General features: G+C 44.7%; 2 protein-coding genes across 2 annotated transcripts; one reads left to right on the forward strand and one right to left on the reverse strand.

Annotated features, from left to right (window-relative positions):
- Window positions 1-5,199: 5,199 nt before the first annotated feature.
- Window positions 5,200-11,079, reverse strand: bco2a (beta-carotene oxygenase 2a). The gene is made up of 12 exons (XM_028984526.1): window positions 10,762-11,079; window positions 10,129-10,282; window positions 9,527-9,738; window positions 8,299-8,414; window positions 8,066-8,168; window positions 7,854-7,976; window positions 7,615-7,775; window positions 6,991-7,158; window positions 6,712-6,849; window positions 6,401-6,583; window positions 6,210-6,320; window positions 5,200-5,988 (listed from the first exon to the last, which is right to left on the reverse strand). The coding sequence occupies exons 1-12, from the start codon at window positions 10,787-10,789 to the stop codon at window positions 5,857-5,859; spliced, it is 1,629 nt and encodes a 542-aa protein (XP_028840359.1). The 5' UTR covers window positions 10,790-11,079; the 3' UTR covers window positions 5,200-5,856.
- Window positions 11,080-13,631: 2,552 nt separating this feature from the next.
- Window positions 13,632-14,450, forward strand: timm8b (translocase of inner mitochondrial membrane 8 homolog B (yeast)). Its single transcript, XM_028984329.1, has 2 exons — window positions 13,632-13,843; window positions 13,918-14,450. The coding sequence occupies exons 1-2, from the start codon at window positions 13,724-13,726 to the stop codon at window positions 14,083-14,085; spliced, it is 288 nt and encodes a 95-aa protein (XP_028840162.1). The 5' UTR covers window positions 13,632-13,723; the 3' UTR covers window positions 14,086-14,450.
- Window positions 14,451-22,196: the final 7,746 nt, after the last annotated feature.

Below are 22,196 nucleotides of genomic sequence, written 5' to 3' on the forward strand. Positions count from 1 at the left end.
ACATTTAAAATGCCTATAGTATACCTGGCCGCCATATCGCTCTGTGTGTGTGTGTGTGTGTGTGTGGTCATTGTGGGGACCAAAGACAAACACGCATGACATTTCAGCAACAAACTGGGCACATGAGAAACGTGCATTTAGTTTAGGGGGGAAAGAAGCCGTTTGTTTAGAAACGTTTGTTTTTGGCTACAGAGGTTACGTTAAAGCAGCGAAAAATATTGTTGCCAATTTATGATAAATTTGTCATCAGGATGATATGGCTAATGAGGCTAATAAGGCATTACAATACAAAATGCATTACAAATTGCATTGGTCTGTCAAATTTCAAGAATTTCACAAGTTGTATTTTTTCTACAACGCCCTTTGATGACAGCGTGCAATGACTCAAGTCTCTGCTAAGCCCAATAAGAGAATTTTCTTGTTAGGAAAGGGCATGAGGTTCAGTGGTCTCCTTGGTTTGGAGTCTGTAGACATACTGTTCTAGTTTACTAATGAATTTTGTTATTATTATCTTTTTAAATAAAAATTTGAGAGGTGATCTCAATCTGCGAGTGATCAACATTTAAAAAAATGTTCTCTGCCTTCCCTCTTTCGTTCTGTTCTAGAAAACATGTAGAAGAATTTAATTGTTTCCAGTTAGTGTGTTGTTATCCAATGAAAGTGAAGTGAAAGTGAAGTGACTGTCATTGTGATACACTGCAGCACAGCACACGGTGACACAATAAAATGTGTCTTCTGCTTTTAACCATCACCCTTGGTGAGCAGTGGGCAGCCATAACAGGCGCCCGGGAGCAGTGTGTGGGGATTCAAACCGGCAACCTTTTGCTTCCTTAACCACTAGGCCACCACTGCCCCAGAATATAACATAAATATGTAAATATGTAAACAGTGAGGAATGTGTTCTGCAGTATTTGTGGCCAAGTACAAAGGATACGAAGGTGACTGTATGTGTGGAATAGGGGTGTGTATTGACAAGGATCTCACGATACGATACGTATCACGATACATGGGTCACGGTACCAATATGATATATTGTGATACTGTACATATTACTGTACATAGTCTACAGTTCATATAAAATGTGAAATTAGAGCTGGTATACAAGATGCTGTGTACGACCTGTGTGGATCATAATACATTAATAATTCAGCCAAAATATAACTCAGAATTTAATTTTGGACTAAATTTGTATACAGAAAAATATATATTTGATGTCCCTGTATCGATATAATATAATAATATGTAAAACAGCACAATATATTGCTGTATCGATATTTTTGAACACCCATAGTGCAGAAGTAGGATGCCCTTTATACGAAAGTGATTAATAATGTTTGTGCAATATATTGTTTTGCATAATTATAATATATTATCACTGATTATATATATGATTGCTGTTCAAATTCAATACAAAATGTGCTTTTATTGTTCCACATTAGGTAACAAAAGCATGAGTGTCTGCTCTCTATTGCTGAGTGCGCTGCTGCTGCTGCCACCCGAAGTGTGGACAAGGTGACAAGGACTTGGTGATGCGCCACCAGCAGCCAGCGCCCCAGCCCGCATGTGTGACGTGTCAGAGCTGTTCTGTTTTTAATCGCGATTAGTCGAATAATCGCCGTGCAACGAGTGAAGTAGGCGAGGTATTTCCGGAACGTTCTCCTGTCGAAGACTGGCCAGGGCAGCGTGCGTGTGTGGTGTGTGTGTGTGTGTGTGTGTGTGTGTGTGTGTGTGTGTGTGTGTGTGTGTGTGTGTGAAAGAGAGAGAGAACCGGCAGCAGGGCTAAATAAGGCTCCGCTGCGCCGCCCGCCGCAGAGCCGTCGGGTCAACGGGTACACGCCGCTACCCACAATGCCTCTCGGCGCATCCCACACTGGAGCGCGCTGTCCCGGCTCCTTTAACGCTGAAACAGGAGCCGGCTGCGTCCTCGCAGGGAGAGACGCCGAGGCGGCCAGGAGCGGCAGAGGGCTCCCCTCTCCCCGCGCCCCGCGCCCCGCCACGAAGCCCTTCAGTCGCCATTCTTCACGTCGCGCTGTTCCGGGAAAGCGTCTTGTTGCTAGGAGAGGAGAGGCACGGGCCGCTCCCATTGGACGGCGGCGCGGCGCGCGGCGGCCAATCGGATCCGCGTCGGGAAGCAGCAGCGCCACATGCGGGCCTGGTTAATATGTCGGACATGTTTTATGGGTTAGAGCGGGTCCGGGGGTGCGTGTGCGTACAGTATGGATTTTATACGACGCGTTTCGCAGCGGGCGGCGCAATTACGTGCGCACGCTCGTGTGTGTGTGTGTGTGTGTGTGTGTGTGTGTGTGTGTGCACAAAGCAACACCGCCATTGTTCAGATTTACATAAAGGACTAGTTTGCATGTCACCATCACCCGGTGACCTGATTCCTCCCATAATCACTTTTAATATTAGAGCTGTGTTTACATGTCACTGAGCTCACACACACACACACACACACACACACTCATACGCGGCCATATTGCAGAGACTGACATCATTACGAACAGACTGAACGCCCAAACACATGTGCCACACATATACAAGCCTCTCTCACGATTTACGCCTTCAGCGGTGCTTTACTGACATGCCAGCTCTGCAGCGAGGCCACAAAATATGGAATAACTAGTATTACTGATGACCAGATTCTTTTGATCGCCACAACACTCATGAATGCAGCAGTGCTGACGATGTTCCTCTCACAAACATGGGCACGGTGGCACAGTTCCGACATCTTTATTGTCCCTTAAATACAGGTCTGCAGCTATCGCCAGTAAAATCCCTCTCACTACTACAGCCATTACAAGCTGAAATATTCATTTAATTTCTAATATTTTGAACACCAAGAGAATGTTACTGCTGCAAATTAACATAAAGATGAATACTTTCATTCTAAACCTTAACTACAGTAGAATTATGTTCAATGGTTTATTATTCAGGGCATTGTGTTACATTACATTAATTAAGCAGATGCTTTTTGGAGAAGAGTTTGTATGGAAATGAAACAGGATTGCCCTGCTAGCTCTACTATTATAAATATTTCCACTACAATAATGCACAGCTCCAAGCGTCAGTAATATTCCAACTACTGGCCGGTTTTCAAATTGTTGGGAGGTGGCGAACCTCACATGAGCAAAGTCATGTGAGGTATGGGGGATATGCACCGCAACGCACACACAAACACGCACTGTCTCAGGCGGTCATGTGACCTGGGCTAAACGGAGCTTTTAATTCTGATCGGCCGGGAGTGGCGCGGTGCTGACGTTTCTGCGCAGGCGCTGGGCGTGGATCCACGATAATAATCCAGCATTGCTTAATAACGTGCAGACCCTGGTTACAGCAAGCGTTGAACATTTATCATCTCCAGTGTTTCACAACCTTTATTAATGTGTAATAAGCGTGTTGTAACAAGCATGTTCATATTATTCACAACTATATGCTATGAAACAGAAACTAAGTGTTATACTCGGATACATTATTAACCACATTTTAAAGAATGTATTATGCAAAGATATGAATAATATGTGTCTATATATGTGTTTATTCGTACTCTGGTCCACTGAGAGCGCAGCAGTCGAGCTCATTGCCATGGTGAACAGCAATGCCACTTCTATTTAATACATTTTCGAATGGCAATTCCCCATCCTGAGCTGCTTCCAGGTCCACGGCCCCTGCAGAAGCTCGGGGTTAAGTGTGCTGCTCAGGGCAGGATTGGTAAAAGTAGGGGTCGGCTGGTTGATAGACGAGTTCGTCGACCGCTGGGCTACTACTGCGTCGCTTCGCCGTAAACGATCGCCGACAAAAGTGCCTATCCAGACTGCATCTGATGTGAGAGTGAGAGGAAAATCCCTCTCTCCGTGTTCTCCGTCTCGCTTTTGTTCTCCTCTTTGTTGAAATGTGCTTCCTCTGTGTGCGGCGGTAGCCATTTGAAGTGCTGCTACAGCAGCGGGGAGCTTTGAATGCAGGTGTTGGAGAGGGATTTGCGGGGCAACAGGGCAACACACACACACACACACACACACACACGCAGTACACAGTAAATCCATGGTGGAAATGACCACACAGCTGCCTTCACTTAGCACCCTCATTTTCATATGCGCATTCCCGCCATTTTTTCAGCCATTAGCTAATGAGCGTGACATCTCATAATGTAACGTGCGTACTTTGAATGTACTCTTTCAATTCACTTTGCATAAAATGTTTATTTCACAGCCATTCTGAGACAGCAATGCATAAATGCACACGCACGCACACACTCTTTCACATTTTCATAACGCCCTCTAGTGGCCACCACTTTGGATTGCATTATTGTTTTTAATCTGCACCAAAATGGACAGAAGCTGTGTGATTGTGCATGGTTGTAAAATGCGTGTGCTCTTTTCTCAACCCTGAACCAGAGAAGCAGGTTCAATGGTTTTGGTGAAGGCTTCTATTAATGGTGTAAAAATCAAGGTGAAGACATGAATTAAGTGAAACTCTGCCAATATTGACCCTCCTCTCAGACAGATTCATAAACACAGAATTGTCATTTGCATTTGGGATGTAAATGCACGCTGATTGAGATATGGGACAGTGTGTGTGTGTGTTTGTAGACTACAGAGCAGGCAGGCTTCTTCACAGCGGCTGCTGCTTGATGTTCAGGGATCACTGGAAATCTGAGCGCTTTCATTTTAGCAACGCTGACGAGGTATGGAAATGGGAGACACACACACACACAGTGTTTTCCAGCATGACTGACAGGTACTAGGAAATCATAAATGACAAAACTCTGTATTTTAATCAGGAAATGCAATTAAGTGAAGTAAATTTTTTGGCACATGAAGTGTTTGCATTTATTAGCGCCCTTGTGACCCTCTTCTGGGTGAACACTGACTCCTTGTGGAAAGAACGCACGGTGCGTGGCTCTTATCACTTACTAAATAATTACTTAATTACATAATCTTAGTCTTTAATGGAGTGCATGAACCATTTTATTATGCAAAATTAAAACATCAATTTCTTTAGTTTCCATGTTCTACACTGTACATATTCAGATGCTTCGGTTTTAAAAACGTTTCATATTTTCATGATAAGTATATTGTGGTTTATTATATTTTAATATCACAGATGTGAAATAAAACACCACTGCATAAACAATCATAAACTTCATAATTAATATTATGTAATATGTGTAAATGAAGACGGTTAGCCATTCACAAGCAATTCAGCAATTTGTTTAATGGCACACATAGCAAGGCCTGGTATATAATGCATATGTAGTAATACATTGAGGTTTTTTTTTCATACATTAAGATATTTGTCTCGTGTATTCCATTTCAAACATGTACGTTGTACAAAACCTGTGAGTTGTATCAAATGGTATAAAAGGTTATAAAATTGCTACCCCGTCAGAGCTGCAGGTAGAGAAGCTGTGAAAGTCCTGTTTTATCCTTCATGAATGAACAGTAGGAAAGAGCAGAGAATATAAAAGAAAAAAAATAATTAATTAGGCAAATTGATTACAATAAGCACATTCAGTTCATTTCCTAAGGGTGGGGCCATCCTTTCTTCCCCCTTTTGGTGTTTTCCCTCTCAAGCTTATTAAATCTAATTTCAAGCCTGCAGCTCTAGATTACTCAATATTTGGCTGGAAGTGTTTCAGAATTAAAATCAGATTTTCTTGCTCACAACTGTCTGCCACTGGCCAGACCAGAATGTTCTTTGGTTAATGCTCAGGTGGTGTAGGGGACTGGAATGGGTGGTGTTTGTATGTTTGTGTGCATTGAGTCATGTGGGCTGGGGCTGGTGGGACATCATAACCAGTTCTGTGGTAGGTGACTAACGCAGCACTTAGCTGTCCTGGGAAGATCATCTTCCTGCCTACATGTTGGCCTCCATGGAAGATTCCATGAAGATTCCATGGAAACCGTAGGGTATGTTGACGGGTACCTCCGCCCTGCCCAGCTCCTCAAAGGTCTTGGCATCCAGAGCCAGGAGAAAGGTGGCCTTGTCCTACATGAAAAAAAAAAAACACATTAAGGACCACAAATGTCAATGTATTTGTGCTTCCTTACTCAAGACTTTATAGGTGAATCTGAGCAGGATGACATCGTTCTGCTAGACAAGGATCTTAGCACCCCATATTCCCCATAAGACCCCATGAAACTTTGTGGTTCTTTGTGATCTTTGCTTTTTGACTAATCTTTAGAGGAGATAACAAAGCACCCACAGACCTCAGAGGGGGTAAGGACAACTGAAAGGATGACTCCATCATCTTCCTCCTCTGCGTTGGGCGATGGGACAAACACCGGCTCAGAAGGGTAGAATCCGGGCTGAGACCACGCCTGTCAGGGCAAACCAGAGCTAACCCAGTGAGAAAAAAAAAATTCCAGGCCCAGGCGGACATTCGCAGCAGGGACATTACCTGGAGCTTCTTCCCTTCCAGGTCCACCTTAACCAGGGAGTCGCCCACCAGGTGTCGGAAGCCACAGCCGTAGAAGAACCGGTATGGCCGGGCGTTGTACCGCGCATAATTAATGTGAGGAAACTCGAAACCCCCGTATTCATGAAGATCGTCACCATGTAGGTCCTCGTGGGTACAGTACACCTGAGATGGTGGGTGGAGCCAAAAAAATCACTAGTACAGTTCTGTAATCAATTTATGCCCATAAAGATGTATAGTTTGACTCACTTATATTATTATTGCTTTTAATTGACAGAACAAACAACAGACACCTTATCATTGGCAATCTTGATGGCTGTGGCGGCACTGTTGGGACGGGTGTTGAGGTTTTGGTTTGTAGGTGTGTCTTTGGTCACTCTGAGGGGCAGGACGAAGCGGCGAGGGTACGATCTGCCGATGCTGTTATACATCTCAGAACAGACGGGAAAACATTTGAATGTCAGTTCCCTGGATGTGGAGTGAATGCACTCATGGGCACATAAGGGGTCCGTCTGGGTTTGCAGAACTGAGGAGACAGAAAGAGAGAGAGAGAGAGAGAGAGGATAACTCACTTCATCTAGCGCCTCCCCTGCCTTGCGCATGTTCTGGATCAGGTAGGTGTTGATGGCCTGCCCGTCATCCGAGCAGCACATGTCCAGGACGAGAAAGCCATCCTGTTCGAAGGCATTGATTTGGTGGAAGGTGGACAGGGCTTTGGTGTGATACTTCACTGAACTGACCTGCAAAGGCAGACAGGCGCAGAGACATATTATGACTCAATAGACAGCATGCAAGCTGACCTCAACAGAGCCATTACAGCAACATTTTACATTTGCTTTGCATGATGAAAGATGTAAATACAATTACATCTGAATACAATCTGGGGAAAAAAATGAATAAAAAACTTATATAACAATACATTTCTATTTGTGTCATAAAAAATTACAGTTTTATACTATACACTAAATATGTTTTCTAAATACATTTTTTAAAGTTAACTTGCAATTCAAATCATGACCACTAGAAAGAATCAGCTATATATTTTCTTTACATCTTAAATTCAGCACCACAGATAGCTCCATAACTGGCTTTTTTAAATTATTATTTGTTTGTTTTCCATTTTAAGAAAGAATTCATGAGATATGTTTTTTATGAATGTCCCGTGATGATGTCACATCCCAAATTTGTGTCGTTACCTGACCACTCTGCTTGTGGACGAGATGAAAGATGGTCTCCATCTTGGGGTCCCAGTAGATCCCATGACTCAGGCTTCTCCTCCTGATATTGCAGGTAACAATCTTCCAAAGGTCAAGCTTAACAGGCTGCTCGATGAACACCACATAGTTTTCGGACATTCCTGAAAATTTTTCAGCAGCCAACGTCACGGTTATGCACTTCCTGCCATGAAGGGGTTATGAGCATCAAGTGCATTTACCGAAGCTGTGATAATAGGATGGTCGGGATTTGTCTGCCGGGGAAATGGAGCAGAGTACTTCAGCGCCCCTCAGGGAGTCACCATCACTCTCTGGAGAGACCTTAATGATGTTATAGAGGGCACCTTAAAAATCAAGTGCAAAAGGAAACATTAACTAGTATTTAAAATATATTGGGGCATAACTAAATGACACAAACTCGTGTCCCGGTTACCTTTGCTGCCGTATGAGTTCCCCATGTTGTACGCAGTGCCATCTGGGTCGTAGTGAGGGTGAGCAGTGGCGCCGTTCACAGCAATGAACTTGCTCCAGTCCACCTGATGGCGACGTTTCCCACGCTTCAGTATTAGTAGGCATTTATTGTCATTTCTCACCTCTGGAGTGATGGTGCGACACGACTACAACAAGTCCACAGAGCAGAAGCTCAGCAGTGGGACACGAACGTACCTTCTCCTTAGATTCAAGACTTTCTGGGTCGACCTTGTGCATGAAGTTCGTCTCGGTGCTGACGTAGTAATCTCCTTTGTACTTGACGAAATTCACACTGGCATTGTCTGTTGGCTCTAAGGTGGATAAAGCATCAGGTCGTCATTTCAGATTCTCTTAACATAACATAACATGCTCTAACATAGATTTATAGGACACGTATTAATAGAATTTTTGTTTTCAGTCCAGTTTTTTTTATACAGCGACTGAATTTTATAAATGTGCTGATTTCACAGAGATCTGGTTTCGCTTTCAAACAGAACAACTTGTGTTCTCTCAGCAAACGCAATAACCACAGATTTGAATCAGATTTAAATCTCAAGCATGCTGCAAGCTCGCATGCCAGTAAGAGGCTGTAATGCTCCTGAGACGTCTCAGGCCGAGGAACCGAACACAGTCACAGTTACAGCAAAGATCGAGCAGCAGCGTATCAATCCAACAGCAGCATGAATCTAACAGTATATTTCAAATGAGTTTGATTCCTTCAGGAGCCGAAATAAGATCTGTAGGCCAGGGGTCACCAACCCCGGTCCCTGGTGGGCTCTCATCCTGCACATTTTTGGCTTCACCCTCAGTGAGCACACGCGATTCAATCACTCTACCACCCAGTTATTGTGATGAATCGGATGTTGTGGATCATGGAAGAACCAGAATTTGGTGACCACGTCTCCAGGCAGCTCCATTTGTGATCCTTCCTTATATGATACCAGATACCTTACATAGGTGTCCACAAATGTGCAATTGTGCAATTTTAATATTTTCAAATCGATTGATAATAGTGCTGTCAGTATTAACATGTTAATGCTTGTGATCAATATTGGAACGTGCTGTTGAATGAATCACATAAGATCATCCAAACATTTTTTCTATAATTCCAGCACGTATTCTTCCACCGTAAATTGGTAGTGCAGAAAAGCTAAATGGAAGTACAGTACAAGTTTGGACACACCTTCTCATTCAACGTGTGTTCTTTATTTTCATGACCATTTACGTTGGTAGATTCTCACTGAAGGCATCAAAACTATGAATGAACACACGTGGAGTTCTGTACTTAACAAAAAAAGGTGAAATAACTGAAAACATGTTTTATATTGAATGAGAAGGTGTGTCCAAACTTTTGGCCTGTACTGTATGTGCTGTTGCTGGACTGCCACCATTTTTTAATGGCTTTTCTACATTTGTCACTTACTTATCATCTCAAAGCGGGACAGAAAGCGGAAGAAGAGGTTCTTGCAGGGGTCGGGCATGGCGAGGGTGCCAAATTCAGTAACCATGATGCGGTTGCACTCGCTGTTCTTCACATAGGCGTCGCTGCGCAGGAAGCGGCTTCTGTAGGTCACGCGGCCGTCCTCAATCTTGAACTGGTGCATCAGAGCCATCCCGTCAAACCAGTGGTTGAAGCTGAAGAGGACCGAGAGGAATCATCGTTGAATGCATTCATATCTAGACATTTCCCAGAACACACCTGGGGTTGTATTCCTCGGCAGAAACATGCTTGTTGAAGTTTATGACAGTCTGTTTAAGGCCGCGCTTTGAAATATTTACATTTACATTTACAGCATTTATCAGACGCCCTTATCCAGAGCGACTTACAATCAGTAGTTACAGGGGACAGTCTCCCTGGAGCAACTTAGGGTTAAGTGTCTTGCTCAGGGACACAATGGTAGTAAGCGGGATTTGAACCCGGGTCTTCTGGTTCATAGGCTACTGCTACTGCTACTACTGTTTATTCTTACAACTGAAATCTTGTGCACAGTGCAGCCCGAGGAACGGCGACAGCGCTGCACTTACTGGTCACCACCAAACTCGAACTTCCCTGGGCCGTTCCGGAGCAGATTCCCGCGGATCCAGGCCGGAATGGTCCCCGTCACTCGTGTGGGGATGGGCTCCGGGGTCTCTTCCACAGAACGCACCAGCGGAGCGATGCACTGGAGCCCGTGCCGCCCTGTGCAGGAACAAACACACACACACACACGCACACACGCACACACACACACACTTTACCATTGTGAGGCCACCGAGCAGAAATAATTCGGATTTTGTGCGCATGTCTGAGCAGCGACAGCTGTGATGGCATCACGCCGCCATCACAGCTACATCATCAGGCCTGGCCAGAGCAAGCGGAGGTGTCAAGTGACACGGTCCCATCTACCTGCATCACGTGGTCACCCTGTTATAACACCAGCATGAAGAGTTGTGGAACTCCCTTCAGAGAAATATTCATAGGAATTCTTTTTTTTTTTTTTTAAACCCTATCCCACAGGCACATGAAAGCAGGGGGAGGTGACCAGTCTGTACTTATAAACACATGCAGGAATAAAAAAAATCCGAGTTACGTAACCAAACGTGCTGCGCGATGGCAGCCTGATGCAGCAGTTAACACTCTCTCTCTCTCACACACACACACACACACACACACTGTACCTGTCGCCAGGACCTGTCTGCTACTCATGCTGGAGCTCTGGAGGTGCGGAGCAGGTAGAGGAGCTTTTTATTCCAAAAGAAAAAGCGGGTCCGTTGCGCAGCGCAGCTCCGGATCTGGCTGCTGTCGCGCTGGCCGTGCGCCGCGTCCCCGGATTCCCGGATTCAGACGCTGTGGATTTGTGGAGAAATAAGCGCCGTGGGCGCGTCCCTCATATATGACGCGAGTAGACGTGGAGTTAAAACCCATCTGCTGCGATCTGGTGAATTTGGGGTGGGGGTTACTCGTTGTCATTGTCGTCGCTGTTGGCCTGTTCAGGACCTGAAGTCTGAAGCCCTGGGCCAGATTTCAAAATACATATATTAAAAAGTAGGTGTTTCTGTCCCTAATATAATAAAAAAAAAAAAAAAAATCCAAGGCAACGTTATGCATTAAGAATTTTGGCACAACTATGATAACACTGTTTTTCCCATTAAGAATCATTACTTATTGTCATTACTTACAGTTCTTCATTCAGCAGACGAATACTTGTCTGTTCAGTAAATGGCGATGGTGTTCGCATGACTAAAGAAAGCCAACTGAGTGTATTCCAATTTCTCATTACACAACATTTATTATTTCACATTGTCCTACATAATTACAAAACTTAAACACTCAAAAAAGAAGAAGAAAGAGAAACAAAGTTGTACAATACAGTTATGCCTCCAAAATAGATTAATAAATCACTTCTTGAAATAGGCATTGAATCAATACTGAATTTCAAAATTTAACAGTCACAGAAATTTTCTTTTTTAAATTACTTTTTTTTTAAATTCTTTTTTAAATTACTAAATACAGATATTCACTTAGAACATGGCCCTTCATAGTCTAAATGTAATGCACACAGGTTTAACATATACAAAGTACAAAAAAGCCCTGTATGGTCTGAATTGGGAGGTCTGAGAAATGCAAAGTGCAAACTCTACCATAGCATTTACCCTCAGTCACAAATGACTTAAGATTTCCATTGTGTTCTTAACTCTCAAACCTTTGTATAACACAACCAGAGTGGACACACAACGATGATGAGGGCAGATGAGATGATGAGATCTCATTTACATTTATGGCATTTATCAGACGCCCTTATCCAGAGCAACTTACAATCAGTAGTTACAGGGACAGTCCCCCCCCGGAGCCATTTTAGGGTTAAGCGTCTTGCTCAGGGACACAATGGTAGTAAGTGGGATTTGAACCTGGGCTACTACCACCCTAGACAGATTTCCCGTTTCAGTGTATTTTCAGAGTAAGTAAAGACATCAGGAATGTCCTTAAATAAACTGGGATCACTAATGTTACATATGTGTAATGTCTAACTAATCTGCAATCATCTGAGATAATCTGACAATATTATCTCCAGCAAGCGCATTTTAGCAGGAGATTTATGTCCTGTTCCTGGAGCTCACCCTGACAGAATGAGTTCATTTTAATTTTCTGTGTTTTCAACCTGATCACATGATGCTGGAATGGAAACATTAACTTCTGGAGTCTGTAGTGTTGTGGATTATGAACCATATTTCACCCAGTTAAATCAGACGGTGATTTTAAATGAAAATGTCAGTTACAGTTTATTAAATTGCCTGTGCCATTTATTGGGGTGTAGCATGCCCACATTTTGAGAAAAGATTAAATGATCATTGAAATACTCAATATCTATCTCTTCTCCCTTTTTTGCACGCACACACACACACACACACACACACACACACACACACACACACACAGTCTGGTAATAAGACAGGTGTGGAATTAATTTGGTTCCATAAGGACTCTTCACTGGAAAGCCATAAGGGAAGTAATTATTCTATAATTAATCTACTCAGATCTACATAGTACTCAGCCTCTTCCGAGATTCAAGTGACACAGACACACACATAGACTGTCTGCTGTAGACAGCTGCCAATTCACTTCTCCTTCAACTTAATGAACTGCTGAAAAAGTTCGACATGTATACTGACCATATACTGACTGCACCCAAATGTCTGTATATGTTTAAACAAAGGAAGAGGGTAAAATACTAAAAAACAAATATAATCTGTATAAATCGCAGCTATACTATAAAAAGTAGGTTTTCTAACCTCAAGTAGAGTCTTGTTTTCTTTTTTAAATAAATCTCAGGCTCTGTCACGTGGTACTGAATATAGAATACAGGTGGTGAATATAGAGTCGGTGTTCTCTATTTTATGCTGTACTCTTGAAATGACGATGAAATATGCTGGCTGCCCACTGCTCACTAAGGGTGATGGTTAAACGTAGAGGACACGTTTAATTGTGTCACCGTGTGCTCTGCTGCAGTGTTTCACAATGACAGTTACTTTTTTTACCCTATTTACTCAGTCCCAGTCACCTGGGTTTAATCTGTTTTTAGTTCCTGGTTCCTGAGCTGCTGCTGAGACATACCAGCATGAAATGTACCAGACGGTCACCACAGCCACCAAGCACCATAACTGCTGAAGCTAGAGGGACCTTCAAATGGACCAATATCACTATACCTGTAACATACATATCCAAAAAAGTAGGTCTTCTAACCTCAAGTAGAGTCTTGTTTTCTTTTTTAAACAAATCGGATGCTTTATCTCAGTCACGTGGTACTGCCGGAAGTGAATATAGAGTCGGTGTTCTCTACTTTATGCTGTACTCTTGAAATGCCGACGAAATATGCTGCCACCTAGTGTTGCGAAAGACTCGGAACATGTTTGACAGAGATGCATAGAAACAAAACGAATATCAAGGTTAAATTTTAAGTTGATATATATATATTATGTGTATTTTTCATTTAATATAAAACATTTGAATGTTCGGCTATATGAACGAATCCGTTTTTAAAAAAGCCTATTCTGACGTCATTTTGCTGCGACGAGCTCCCTGACTGTCCTTGGCACGCCGCCGCCGACGTTTGATGCGCTCTCCGACTGACTCGGACCGAACATGGCGGACTTTAGTTCGGACTTCAATCTTCCGTCGGCCGGCGTCTCCGATAAGGCGGAGGCCGCGGAGCTGCAACGTCTGATCGCCATCGAGCAGCAGAAGGCGCAGTTCCAGGCTCAGGTATCCCGCCGCGCGTCTGATGCTAAACGATGCTAAACGATGCTAAAAACCGTAACGCCCGACCCCGCCGACAGGTGCACAACTTCACCGACGTCTGCTGGGACAAGTGCGTGGACAAGCCGAGCTCCAAGCTGGACTCCAGGACGGAGGCGTGCCTGGCGAGCTGCGTGGAGCGCTTCATCGACACCACCCTCGCCATCACCAGCCGCTTCACGCAGATGGTGCAGAAGGGCGCGCATTGAGCCCCGAGCGGCTCACGGACCTGTCCTTGTCCTTGTCATTGTAATGTCACTCGATGCGCATGCAAATAGGCTGCTGTGTGACGTCAGCGGCAGATTTTGCGAATGAGCGTTCATTTGAAGAAGAAAAAAGATCAACGTTCACACACGTGTCCTGTCTGTATTGAGCCTGCGATTCAAAATTCAACGTTGCATTTATAGATATTGCCATAAATCCCAATGTCCATAAAGTTCAGCGATGTCATAATATGCTTCATAACGCTTCATTTGAACTGCCAAAAACAGCACATTCAGAAACATGCCATCACCTAGCCATGGATATGATTAATATTGTTTGTGGCCGGTTTAATAAAGTTCTCTCACTGTAATTTGGTTGCCCTGGTTGTGGATTTCTGGTAGGCGTGTCCGGTCTAGGTGGGCCAGGTGTAGGCGTGCCCTGTCTAGGCGGCCCTGGTGTAGGCGTGCCCGGTCTAGGCGTGCCCGGTCTAGGCGGGCCAGGTGTAGGCGTGCCCTGTCTAGGCGGGCCTGGTGTAGGCGTGCCCGGTCTAGGTGGGCCAGGTGTAGGCGTGCCCGGTCTAGGTGGGCCAGGTGTTGGCGTGCCCGGTCTAGGCAGGCCAGGTGTAGGCGGGCCCGGTCTAGGCGGGCCAGGTGTAGGCGTGCCCGGTCTAGGCGGGCCAGGTGTAGGCGGGCCTGGTGTAGGCGGGCCCGGTGTAGGCGTGCCCGGTCTAGGCGTGCCCGGTGTAGGCGTGCCCGGGGTAGGCGGGCCCTGTCTAGGCGGGCCTGGTGTAGGCGTACCCGGTCTAGGCGGGCCAGGTGTAGGCGTGCCCGGTCTAGGTGGGCCCGGTGTAGGCGGGCCAGGTGTTGGCGTGCCCAGTCTAGGTGGGCCAGGTGTAGGCGGGCCTGGCCTCGCTGACCGACAGGTTCCCGTCAGCACTCCTGATTAAAGACAGGAAGCGGCCCGGCTCGACCCGATCTTATCAGAGGTCGCGGAAGCGCCCTTTCATGTCGGCCGGATGTTGGCAGCGGAACACACGTGCCACTGTCTTTAAAGTCGAAAGTGACTGTGCGTATAAGATTTATTGTATATGTTACAAATAATCATATAATGGTTCACAGAGGAGGTTTTGGCAGCCGGACAGACGCGATTTAGGCCCCCGCTGGACGGAGGGAAGAAGGTTCGGACCCTTTGAAGCCTTAATCTCTTCATGGCCAGTGATGATTTCTTGTTGACAAATGGGTCTGAAGTGAGGAAGAAGAAGTGGAGAGGGCTTCCAGCACCGAAACTCAGCCCCGCTCCATCAAATTTCAGCTTCAAACGCGGCCTTCAAAAGGACCCATTTCAGAGATTAGGTGATATAATGAAATCCTCTACAGGAAGCGAGGGTTCTACTGAAAGAGAAGTCGCAAGTTCTCCTTCGGGACCTGGCATCTTTAGTTGGTTTGCGGCTCACATTCATATCTTGCGTCCGGAAAAGTGCAGGGTAAAGAAGGGAGGAGGGGAGTGCCTCTGGCCTGAGGTCATTTGTCCGGTGATAACCTCTGTGGCAAACATCAGCGAACACTCCTGGAAGATCTCCGTAGACCTTGAGAAGAACTTGAACTCGACGTCTGTGAGGAAAGGAAGCAAAATATGTCGACCACACTTGAAAAAACGAGACGTTCTTTCAAGGGCGCGGTTAAGGAAGCAGCCCCGTAATAAGAAGGTTGTGGGTTTGAATCCAGATCCGCCGAGGTGCCACTGAGCAAAGCACCGTCCCCACACACTGCTCCCCGGGTGCCTGTCATGGCTGCACACTGCTCGCCAAGGGTGATGGGTTAAATGCAGAGGACACATTTTGTTGTGTGCACCGTGTTCTGTGCTGCAGTGTATCACAATGACAATCACTTCACTTCCAGAACAGATGACCAAAATGGCAGTTTTTTGTCACCTGTCACTGCCTTTGATTTATAATGGTCACTGTATATCCTGATATTAAGTGATTTATGAAATTCTCATTAAAACAATATTAAAGCAGCGCCATCGCTGCTCCTCTGAATGGGCGCCAGTGTCCGGTCCTCAGAGGGGATGCCAGTGTCGACATCTAGAAGACACTGAGTCCTCTGTCAGGGGGAAATGTGAGCCGCGATTCTGCTGTCACGTCCCATCACAGCTCAGCCCTTAATTCCCGCTGCTAATTCCTTCAGATTAATGAGCTCCTTAAAACGGGGATCTTAGTAACTGTTATGTATCTCTGAAGAGGCTAAGTACTGTGAACAACTATGGTGTCCACGCCTGATGGCTGAAGATACTGATAACCGGTGGCGAAAGTAAATTTAGTAATAAAACAAGCCCAGAACGTCTGATCTGAGAAAATTCTGTCATTGCTGAAGGGCAGAACGAGTCGGGACAGAACCCAGAGTCGTGGCAGGGATGTGACGGAAAGGCCGCGAGGTTATGGGTGACATCATGATCTCTGCTGCTGGTTTATGAGCCTCCAGTGGGTGTGTTTTCGGATGAAAGCTCGACAGGTGATGACCGGCCATCTCCGTGGCCTGTGGGCGAGCGGAGATCATTGGAGGGAGTGTCTTGTGGCAACTTGTTCACACAAGGCAACTGTTTTCATCCCAAGGTTGCCATGGGCGCTTGCGGTTTAATTCTCTTCTTAAATCCACAATCTGGCAACAAATCTGCTGTCAGCCTGTAGTACGTTCCGAAAAACGGGTCACCCATATGCCTTCATGAGGCTTTCATTTGTGTTTGAGAGCCTTTGCCTGGTTTGGTATCCACTGCAGCACCCGATGGGCGTGTGTTTATACCTGTTTTGTAGGTCTCCACCCTTTGCACGTCGCTAAGTGCATCATATTGCCTGTAGCAGCACAGTCGAGGGCGGTGTTTTCACCGCTGGAATGAAAAAGACCAACACAGGAGCTCAGACATGACGTTATTATCAACGTGAGCGGCTTTATTGTCACTAGTTTTATTGTATAAAGATGAGCCAGGTATTATTCATGACCAATTATTAGTCATTAGTATTATTACTAATTACTATTAGAATAATTAGTAGTGTTATATTAGTATTAATTTTTTGTATAAACATTTTTTTAAACATTTGTATCCAGGGTTGATTAATTATGACAGATAGGGGATTGTGAGGAAATAATTAATATTCTGTTGTTATCAATCTTCTGCACGGTAACAAAAAAGCAACGGTTTCTATAATGTGAAAAACTGAAGTCACATTTATTATGGACCACATTTAATAAAAGACAGGAATGTGAACGAGTTTTGTAATACAAAGGAATAAAAGAATAAGCGATTCAACAGAGACTGAGATCCTCATGACACCACACATGTGTATAATAGATCAGAATAAAACTTCAGAACAATGACAACTAATTAAAGGCAAAGTTGACCTAGACAGAGAACGCTGGGAGTGTCTGAGCAGGCACCACATCGCACGTGAACGCCTGTCACGACCAAGGACGGTAGTGAACGATGGACTGCAATGGTGGGCAAGAACAGGAACAGAGTTTATTGTTGGTACAGTGAAATAAGGTTGCTGTCTCTGCCACCCTCTAGTCAGACTCCCCAAGTCTGGCACTTTGTATGGTGAAGTGATCGTTCCAGCTCACTGGCACACTTCAAGACCAGGAGACACAAAGGCAGACACACTCACAGCAAGCACAATTCGCTATGGAGACAACCACACACTGGAAACCTCGATATGCGTGTTGGAGAATGGCTCTGTAGACACTGGATCTCGTCGGGCCCTCGTACCACTCTCATGGAGTCTGTTTTGGACTATTTGAGCAGACACATGCACATTTGTGGTCTGCTGGAGGTCATTTTGCAGGGCTCAGGCTGTGCTCCTCCTGTTCCTCCTTGCCCAAAGGTGAAGGTAGAGGTCCTGCTGCTGGGTTGTTGCCCTCCGGCGTCCTCATCCACATCTTTTGATGTACTGGCCTGTCTCCTGGTAGCACCTCCATGGTCTGGACACTTCGCTGACAGACATAGCAAACCTTGAAACAGCTCGCGTTGATGTGCCATCCTGGATGAGCTGCACTACCTGAGCCACTTGTGTGGGTTGTAGACTCCGTCTCATGCTACCCACCAGTGAAAGCACCACCAGCATTCAAAAGTGACCAAAATATCAGTCAGAAAGCAGAGGAACTGAGAAGTGGTCTGTGGTCCCCACCTGTGGAACCATGCCTTTTTGGGGACGTCTTGCTATAATTCAGGCGGGGCAGGTGTAGGCGTGCCAGGTGTAGGCGGGCCCGGTGTAAACCACGCCTTTATTGGGGACAGGACTTGCTATAATTTCCACCTGTTGTCTATTCCATTTACACAACAGCTTGTGAAATTGTGAAAGTGAAAGTTGAGCGATTGTCATTGTGATTCACCCTTGGTGAGCAGGCGCCCGGGGAGCAGTGTGTGGGGACGGTGCTTTGCTCAGTGGCACCTCAGTGGCACCTTGGCGGATAGGGATTCTAACCGACAACCTTCTGATTACGGGGCCGCTTCCTGCCTGCTAGGCCACCACCACTATTGTGTGTTTTGTGTATGTTTTATACGATGTGGCTTGTGTTGATTGTATTCTGTGTAGCTTGAATTGATTGTATCTTGTTTTATTTGTGAATTGTGTAGATTGTACACAATGTGTCTTGTTTTCATAGTTTTGTGTAGATTGTATATAAAGTGGCTTGTTTTGATTGTGTTTTGTATAGATTGTATGCGCTTTTAGTGCATTATGTGTCTTTTGTGTATATTGTATATAATGTGGCCTGTTTTGATTGTGTTTTATTTAGATTATGTTTTTTTATTGTGTATTGTGTGCCTTTTGTGTAGAATGTATATAATGTGGCCTGTTTTGATTGTGTTTTATATAGATTGTATGTGTTTTTAGTGTCTTTTGTGTAGATTGTGTATAGTGAGTTTAGATTGTGTTTTGTGTAGATTGTATATACATTTTGATTGTGTATTGAGTCTATTTGGAGTAGATTGTATTAATCTCGTCTGCCCAGCAGGGCTCAGGCTTTCATCGCGCTCCGTGTTTTGACGAAGCTCCGCGACCGCAGCTCCAGTCGCAGCATTTCGCCAGGCGAGCGGGAACCGCTGTCGTCGCGGTTACGCAAGAGGAAGACAGAAAAATGGTTCCAGTGTGGAAGCTGCTCACCGTCCTCCGTGTGAGAAGACATGCCGACATGCCTGATGGCAGAAACACACAGTATACACTCCAGAGCAGCCTGGAGACGGCGGCTTCACAGCTCCTGCATGAAGATCACATTTATATTCCTTTATCTTATCCTCCTGCAGCACAGCGCTGGGGTCTTGACCCAGTTGGGATTATCTTCAATCGGGTGGTTGCAAACATTTCTAAAAAAGGGAAGAGATGTGTCTCAGTGGGAGCAGCACGATGCCTCTCTGATCGTCTTACGCCGTCACTGAGATGCACATGGCAGCGGGTTGGTGTCCAGATGTAGAGGAGAAAAGCTTTGTCCTGTACCCCATATTCAGGTGGAAGCTCTATTCCGACCACATTCAAACATATTTACAGCATTTATCAGATGCTTTTATCCAGATCTAATTAAAACCAGTTAAACCGTTAAAAAAGGGACAGTCCCCCTGGAGACACTCAGGGTAAAGTGTCGTGCTTCAGTTTTGCTCATAAAACAGAGATCTTGTTATGAGCAACAGTAATTCCAAAATATTACATATGGTGACACAGCTCAAAAAGATTGATATCATTTATAGAAATTATGATGTATTGGGGTTAGCGTGGTGGCCTGTAACTGGTGTCAGACCACTGTTGCTGTGAGCGGCTGTGCACAGAAGAATTTCCCTCACATGTTACGTACCTATATATTAATTATGAGGGATGTGACAGTAAAATACCTTCCAGAAGTAAGACATTTCTGTCTTGTGAATCCTTTTTTATGACATGACATATACAGTACAGGCCAAAAGTTTGGACACCTTCTCATTCGATGTGTTTTCTTTATCTTCAGGACCATTTACGTTGGTAGATTCTCACTGACGGCATTAAAACTATGAATGAACACATGTGGAGTTATGTACTTAACAAAAAGTGGAGACCTGGCCTCCACAGTCACCGGACCTGAACCCAATCCAGATGGTTTGGGGTGAGCTGGACCCCAACAAGTGCTAAACACCTCTGGGAACTCCTTCAAGACTGTTGGAGAAGCATTTCAGGTGACCACCTCTTGAAGCTCATCGAGAGAATGCCAAGAGTGTGTAAAGCAGTAATCAGAGCAAAGAAACTAGAATATAAAACATGTTTTCACTTATTTCACCTTTTTGTTAAGTACGTAACTCCACATGTGTTCATTCATAGTTTTGATGCCTTCAGTGAGAATCTACCAACGTAAATGGTGTTGAAGATTAAGAAAACACATTGAATGAGAAGGTGTGTCCAGACTTTTGGCCTGTACTCTATTTAGAAGCAGTAGAGAGATGAAGCGAAATGAAGTTTGTATGCGTGTGACTGTCAGATGTCTGCAAAAGTTCGAGTGAAACAGTCAGAGTTCAATATTCCGTGGAAGCACAAGTACAAGAGGCCAGTGTGTGGATGAAGTCAGGGGCAGGACAGGGCTGGGAAAACCATCCCAGTCACATCGGGAGACTGGAGAGGAAGTGCGCACATGGTAGTGTCATCAGTCCCCTGCCTTCCCCCTTATTTCTGATGGCGAGTAACAGGCGCCGCTGCCACCATCGTCTCCCGTGCTTCTGCGAGCAGAAGGTGGCGCAGACCCCTGACTCCAGGAACCACGGCAGGCTGATGGTTATCACAGCCACAAGAGCACAATATGAAGTTTGTCCATTAGTGCATGCGGAAAAACGTCTGGGACTTAATGGGCTATGAAGAAAATACTTGACTGCGCTGCTCCGGCAGCTGCTGCCTGATAACCTTCAGAGGTCACAACCCCGTTTTTCCCCCTTTTCATTCCGGGTTTTATTCCACGTGAGATGTTTTTTAAGAGGGACGGTCTGGAATGCACTTCCGTCCTCCCAGCTGTGATGAACTCTGGGATCCTGTCCACGGGCTGTCCCTCAGCGGCACTGGCTGCCATGGCAACAAACATATCCTTGGAAGGATTGAGGAATGCTGGGGCGTTTTACGTCAAAGCGCTTGGACATCGGCGCTCGGTGACATTCCACTTTTCAATAAGGGATCCTAGAAGCTTCTATAAATGCTGATTGTGGCATTTGTCCTAATGAATCTCCTCAAACCATCTCATGATGCATTTTAAATCAGCCAAGGCGACAAGATTTTTGGGTCTGAGAGTGTTTATACGTGAAGGAAATGCATGTTGGAATGACGTCATCCGTCCACATGTGTTGTCCTGAGGTCAGAGGTGGAACACAGGTTACACTGGTTTCCCCCTGCAAAGGTGCTAATAAAAACCCTCTAAATAACAAACTCAGGGAAACAATCCTGCCAACCTGCTAACCAATAAAAACATTAACCAGCAAAAATACTATGTGTTGGTCCTGCAGTGACGCAAAGCTTAATTTCTATAAAATCTTTTTTCATGGAATAAAGAATTTTCCTGGGCACGCCCAGTCAGTTCATGTAATAATATGACTTATTACATACTTATTACATTACATTTCTGTACAATTGTCATTTTTACATTTATGAATCTGATTTAAGAAAAGTAATAAAAGTGGTTTCATAATTCAGAAATCTGTCCACCTCTGCTGGTACTCCTCATTCTGTAACTGTAATAATAAATTATAATAATCCCTCTCATTAATACTACAGTGTGGATCAGATAATCAATATAACTGATTAATATGATCTCATCTCCATATAAATATGTTTTCACAATATTGATAATATAAAAAAAATAAAACATGTTTTATTGTATTAGGGATATGAATTGTTTAAAGTTTTTAATCATTATTGACATTTTTTGTCTGATTAATTCTTAAGGATGATCCCGGCTCTAATATTTATTACCAAGACAAGTATGGGAAAGAGACTCAGGACATTTCAAGAATGGAACCAATCAAATGTATTGATTAAATCTTCCTGATCAACGAACGTGTGGGCCAGTGGCTAGACCAAGCAGCTCCGTTGAGATTTGTTGCCGCTCCCGTGCTCCCTGCACAA

The sequence above is a fragment of the Denticeps clupeoides genome, chromosome 6 (assembly GCF_900700375.1).
Source record: "Denticeps clupeoides chromosome 6, fDenClu1.1, whole genome shotgun sequence".
NCBI lineage: Eukaryota > Metazoa > Chordata > Actinopteri > Clupeiformes > Denticipitidae > Denticeps > Denticeps clupeoides.